The sequence below is a fragment of the Pseudorasbora parva genome, chromosome 17 (assembly GCF_024679245.1).
Source record: "Pseudorasbora parva isolate DD20220531a chromosome 17, ASM2467924v1, whole genome shotgun sequence".
Taxonomy (NCBI): Eukaryota; Metazoa; Chordata; class Actinopteri; order Cypriniformes; family Gobionidae; genus Pseudorasbora; species Pseudorasbora parva.
This window is the reverse complement of record NC_090188.1, coordinates 10189373-10195514: the sequence shown is the minus strand read 5'-3', so window position 1 is coordinate 10195514 and position 6142 is coordinate 10189373. Positions and strand designations below refer to the sequence as shown.

The 6142-nt window shown below is 36.7% G+C and overlaps 1 protein-coding gene across 6 annotated transcripts in view; it reads right to left on the bottom strand.

The window, feature by feature from the left end:
* Positions 1-402: 402 nt before the first annotated feature.
* The window catches only part of dlg5a (discs, large homolog 5a (Drosophila)), a 77942-nt gene continuing 72202 nt past the window's right edge, over positions 403-6142 (bottom strand). For 5 of the 6 annotated variants that reach the window (XM_067422309.1, XM_067422307.1, XM_067422305.1 and 2 more), the window contains 3 exons: positions 5943-6052; positions 3906-4015; positions 403-2919 (listed from right to left, as the gene is read on the bottom strand). In XM_067422309.1, the coding sequence (XP_067278410.1) occupies positions 2816-2919; positions 3906-4015; positions 5943-6052 (324 nt within the window). In that variant the 3' untranslated portion in view covers positions 403-2815. The remainder of the gene's footprint in view (positions 2920-3905; positions 4016-5942; positions 6053-6142) is intronic. The other variant, XR_010898814.1, reaches the window with a different exon arrangement.

The window sequence follows — 6142 nt, the reverse complement described above, 5'->3', positions numbered from 1 at the left end:
TCTCTATCTATCTATCTATCTATCTATCTATCTATCTATCTATCTATCTATCTATCTATCTATCTATCTATCTATCTATCTATCTATCTATCTATCTATCTATCTATCTATCTATCTATCTATCTATCTAGTCAAAAGTTTAAATGTTTTTGACAGCAGTCTCTTCTGCTCACCAAGGCTGCATTTATTTGATCAAAATACAGAAAAACAGTAATATTGTGAATATTTAATAGTTTTCAATTTGATGCAAAGCTTAATTTCCATCAGTCATTACTCCATCAGTCACATGATCCTTCAGAATTAATTTTAATATGATGACTTATTATCAATGTTGGAAACAGTTGTGATGCTTAATATTTTGAACCTTTGGTACTTTTTTCAGGACTCATTGATGAACAAGTAAAAAAAAAAACAGTATTTATTCAAAATAGAAAACTTTTCCAACAATATAAATCTTTACCATCACTTTTTAGCAATTAAACACATCCTTGCTGATTAATTAGAATAAATGATTAAAAAAGTAATCAATTATATTTTAAAGTGTCCAAACTCGGTCCTAAAGGGCCGCTGTCCTGCAGAGTTTAGTTTCAGCTTGCCTCAACACACCTGCAGGAAGTTTCTAGTATGCCTAGAAAGACCTTGATTAGCTGGTTTAGCCGTTTCATTGGGGTTAGAGCTAAACTCTGTAGGACAGTAGCCCTTCAGGAGCAGGATTGGACACCCCTGCTCTATACTAAGAAAGAAAACTTCAGAAAGACAAGCATTTGATAGGCTACAGAACCTTTGACCAGTTCAAATGACATCACTGTAGTGTTCTCCTCAGTTAGCTGATGGCCAACATTATTCAGGACTCTAAACCTCTTTGACAAGATTTTTTTTTTTTGCAAAAAAAAAAAAAGAGAGAAAATGACGCTGTCACAATGATTTGTACAAAACCAGGGTTACCAGCCCCGTGGAGCAACTCTTCCACCCCAAACAGCAGCTGACAGCCGTACAGATGCAGGCTTTGTTTGAGAGCTCACCTTAGTTCCAGTAATTAACAGCACATCTTTCCCATGGTTAGACGCGTCGCATCATCTTCAAGGAGGAGCAACAAACAAGACCGCTCCACACTCGATCACACCACACGTCAATCTGCCGTAGAAGCAGCTGAATTACACCCTTAATATGATGGAGATCTCAGCCCGCAGCCAGATGAACACGCCCATCAATCAAACACACACCATCTTGATTCATATAATGACATTGTGTGGTACAGAAAACAACTTTTATTCTCGCATTAATGACGTTTTCATACAAATCACATTCTTTTAGAATGAAAGAAATCCCAATGGAAACAGTACCTGCGTTCTAATAGTCGGAAATACTCTGTGGTGATGAATTCCTCGTGTAAAACTGTACGCTAGCTATTCAGAAAAATAGTTAGACGTTATATTCACTTTGACAAAATGCCTAATTTCAACCCAATGGACTGATATCCTGCGGTGTGAAAACAAATGTGCAATAAGAAATCCCTTTTTATGTAGTGTTTCTCTTTCTTTAAAAAAAAGGCAGTTCATGAAATGTATGGAACAGGAGTGATACACATGAATATTATTTTACAGTAAAATTATAGTACCTATTTCCATTCTACTGGAAACCTACGAACAGTCATTTGTTTAGGGTTCAGAACATTGGAAGTGCAAAACAGAAAAACGAAAGAAAATGACATGTTTTTGGCACAACGTTAATGGGGCTACTGGTCTGCATGAGACATAACACGCCTCTTGAATAAAAAATAAAAAAGAATAATAATTAAATAGCAATGAAAAGCCACTAACATTTAAACAGATTTAAGAAAACCATTTCAGGTTTACCCTGCAACTTTTCTTTCTGTGATCCTTTTTTTTAGTGTGTAGTACATATAAAAGTGACTGACAAACATACGCAAACAGAAACGTGTGCATTCGCTCTCTCGCACGCGCTCGAACATGCTAATATTTGCTAAGACGTGACCGCTCCGCCACACTCCCCTAGGCCTATAGCCTAGTAAAAATACAGTAAATATATTTCTATATATTTCGATGAAATTGCATACATACGCATACGTGTACAAGTGTTACGTGGGATATTCTCTTTAAATATAAGCTCTGCTATGAGAATGCTCCGAGATCTCATAGTACACAGTGGTCTGTCTAGCCCTGGAGTGCAATCTGAGAAGTTTTACTGTTTAAATACCAGGCTTTCACCTCATGCCATTGTCATACGCTCAGCAGATCTCCGAAGGCACTTCCATTTGGCCCGTAGAAACCGTTTAGCTGCTGTCCGTCTCAGCTTGATAGATAAGCACTACGATTCAAAGCAACGCTCACTGACATCTACACAACAAACTTGGCCACAAATGACTCTTAAAGCACAAGACGAGGATTCAGTCCTTGAGCTGATATGTGGGACATGGGAGGGTGTCACGCATACGTTTTGGTACAGGGCTGCATACGGGCGGCCCTGGACAGTTCACCGACTGATTGCTCTGTAAACGAGTGTCTTAAATTGCAGCATTGCTAAAACTTTACATGTCCATCAGGAAGACCAAAGGAAATGAACAAATACTTCAGTGCTATCATCCCGCTTCTTGCCACACACACGCGCACACATACACACCCATCCACACACACACCCACTCACACATACACACACAAATATACAAATAAGAGTTACAATTAATAACATAATAATATTGACAAAAAATAATCACTATTTTAACATGTCGCTCGTAACGTTAGTGTACCTTTGAGTGTTTTGTGTATAAAGTCTAGTGTTTGTAAGTGTCAGAGCCCTACGGAGAGCCCAGCGGCGTCCACAGAACTTTGCTCTGTTCCTGATCCACAATAGTCACGATCTGAGTGCAAATGTAAGGGAAGGTGCCTCCTTGAACGATACCTGTCAGGAAACATACAGAAACAATTCATCTTCTTTTTTGTCTTCTTTTTTTTACACTACAAGTAAAATATTTGGACATTATTGTTCTCCACATTTTAGAATAATAGTCAAATCATCAAACCTATATATGAATTAAATGTAAAACCTATTTTTATGCTTGAGAGAAAAATACTGAGTAACGTTATAAAGAAAGCATGTTTCTGAAATTAATGAACTAATGAAATGTATTGTCCCTATGCTAAAGCAAATTATGTCAGCACAACTGAGAACAAAATGTAATTTTTCACAAAACTACACTTCCACTCCTGGTTCAACCTTAGTTTTACGACGTGACAAGAATACTCTCGGGTTTCATCAAAAAGATCTTAATTTGTGTTCCGAAGATTAAAAAAGGTCTTGTTGAGGGTGAGTAAATGATAACAGAATTTACATTTTTGGGTGAACTATCCCTTTAATTTTAGTTTGAGGGGTGTGTTTAGGGTTAGTACCTAGTTTTACCCAGTTATTGCAATTACTATAATAAATACATAGTATGTACAAAGGGAACATGACTACAAATATTTTTTACCCTATTTGTAAAAAAATAATAAATTATTTATATATAATTTAATTTATTCCTGTCATGCAAAGCTAAATTTTCAGCACCATTACTCCAGTCTTCAGTGTCACATGATCCTTTAGAAGTCATTGTAATATGCTGATCTGCTGCTTAAGAAACATTTCTTGTCTTTATTAGCACACTAGTGCTGCTTTCTTTGTCAATTTTGATAAATTTCTATGCATTTTTGCTAAATAAAATATATTTTTTCCAATAAATCTTACTGACCCAAATGTGCAGATAAAAAAAAAAATAGTGGTGATTAAAATACTTGCAATTCAACACATTAAAATAGTAAAATGTATTATGTTTCTTTATATAAAAATACATTAACCAACTTTGATAATATTACTCAAATATAATGTGATGTAATGTCAAAAACCCTGACCTGTGAAAAATTTGCTATACTCCTGCTCTATCTTCTGTGCAATCTCAAACTGCTCCTTGGAATGTTTTTGAGAGACTTTATCCCGCAGATAAACCGGATCTTTCTGCTCTCTACAGAGGGAAACAGAAACAGTCATTCATACTTCACACATAATGACATTACAAGATTAAACTGGCACAATGACATTGTTCTTTTGAGACAAACGTGGTTAAAGCAGCAACATTTTGGACAGGTGATTGTACATAATAATAATAAAAGTGTAAAATGATGATATCAGGGTTTTTTTACACTAAAACTCAGCAAAGGTGTGCAGCTCCCTTGCAGGGCAAAACAACTAAACACCAAACATCTATGTACACACACTGCTGTGACAGGTGTCGTCTGTGTGAGTGTGTGTTAGAGACGGGCAGTATAGGTAAAGTAAAACAAAACTAAATAAAATAGTCATGTGTGAGTATGTGAGAGTGCATGTTAGCTAAAAAAAAAAAAAAAAAAAAAAATATTATATATATATATATATATATATATATATATATATATATATATATATATATATATATATATATATATATATATATAGTTATCTAGCAAAAATAGGGTAGACTTAAGTGCTCATGTCAATTAATGTGCAAAGAATAAATAAGGTATTTATTCTGGGGTATTCTGGGTTAAAGGTATTTATCTGACAAACTACAGCTACTTTTTTATTTTACTATGCAAAAAAAGTATCTCTCTCTCTCTCTCTCTCTCTCTCTCTCTCTCTCTATATATATATATATATATATATATATATATATATATATAAAATCTCACATGGAAGAGCATAGAATACAATAGCTGGGTCTCTTCTTTTTTTAATTTGTACAACTATGCAATATGCTTAGAGAGATGGGGAGAGAGAGAGAGAGAGAGAGAGAGAGAGAGAGAGAGAGAGAGAGAGAGAGAGAGAGAGAGAGAGAGAGAGAGAGAGAGAGAGAGAGAGAGAGAGAGAGAGAGAGAGAGAGAGAGAGAGAGAGAGAGAGAGAGAGATTTTGATTTTGAAAATTTTAATGAGCATTTAAAAACTTTAATAGATTTTATTAAAAACCACATTAATATTTAATTGTTCCTTTTATACTGGCACAGAATCATGGCAAACATATAATGAATATTTAATATACCACCCAGCCTTGGTGTGAGTTTTCATAGAAAGCTGCTGAGTTTTCAAGAAACGCAAGAGCCTATTAAGTCATTGGCGTGATATGACGCGGTGTCATGATCCTGAGAGTTAATAAGTGCAGGACTGATTAACTCGGGTTGCCTTTATATTAAGTATGTGCCAGTCGGCAGGTCATAGACGACCTGCATTAATCCCCATAGTTTTCGAGTGCAGGCTTGCTTTTCTAATCCTTCTGGGAAATCACCCATTTAAAGACCTCTGTTGGGACAACTTTGCACCATTAGCGCGCTGACAACTCCGCACAGAAGCGCTGAAAAGACCTAAAGGCACAGTTATGCAGCACTACCAGGAGAATAGAGCGGGGATTTATTGTTCTTTTAAGTCTCGCACCCCTAGAGAGCTATCAGTACAGTATGCTGCGAACCCGTGATATGCATATTAAGACTTGGCTTTAATTTTGCCCGGGGATCTCACAAAGCGGTCTACAGCAGACAACCTTGAGCATAAGCGAAGGAGAGAGAGAGACAGACAGAAAGAGTGAAGCAGCTGCCTACACTGTCATATATCTTGTCCTATATCTGTGTAAGGTTATGGCAAAAGTGAGCCAAGATATTCATCCATTTAACAGCAGTCAAATGCAGCCTACACAGTAAAACTGCTTTCCATTTCCCAAATGTCTCCGGGGCCCTGAGGGAGCGCACAGGAACTTCTTGGTGTAAAAATGTGCCAGGAGGGCCTTCAGCAGAGTGTGTGTGATTTTGGAAGGGTTCTGCAAGGACACCCAAGAGCTTAGCTAGCTCTTTAACTCACTGAAATATTCGTACCCACTGCATTTATTTCGAGAAGTACGTGTGAAGAGGAATGATGTGGACACTTACTTTATCTGCTTTGCATTTTTGTAGCGAATGAAAATGACGATTGGGTAAATGTGAACGCTGTGAAGCCGTTCGATAGCGTGAGGTGCAATGTCAAGCAAACAGTGACAGTCCTACGAGAGAGAACGACACAGCACAGAACAGGTCTGAGTCATGTTACACACATACAGCATGAGCGACTGCAAACAGAGAAACAAGCTTAC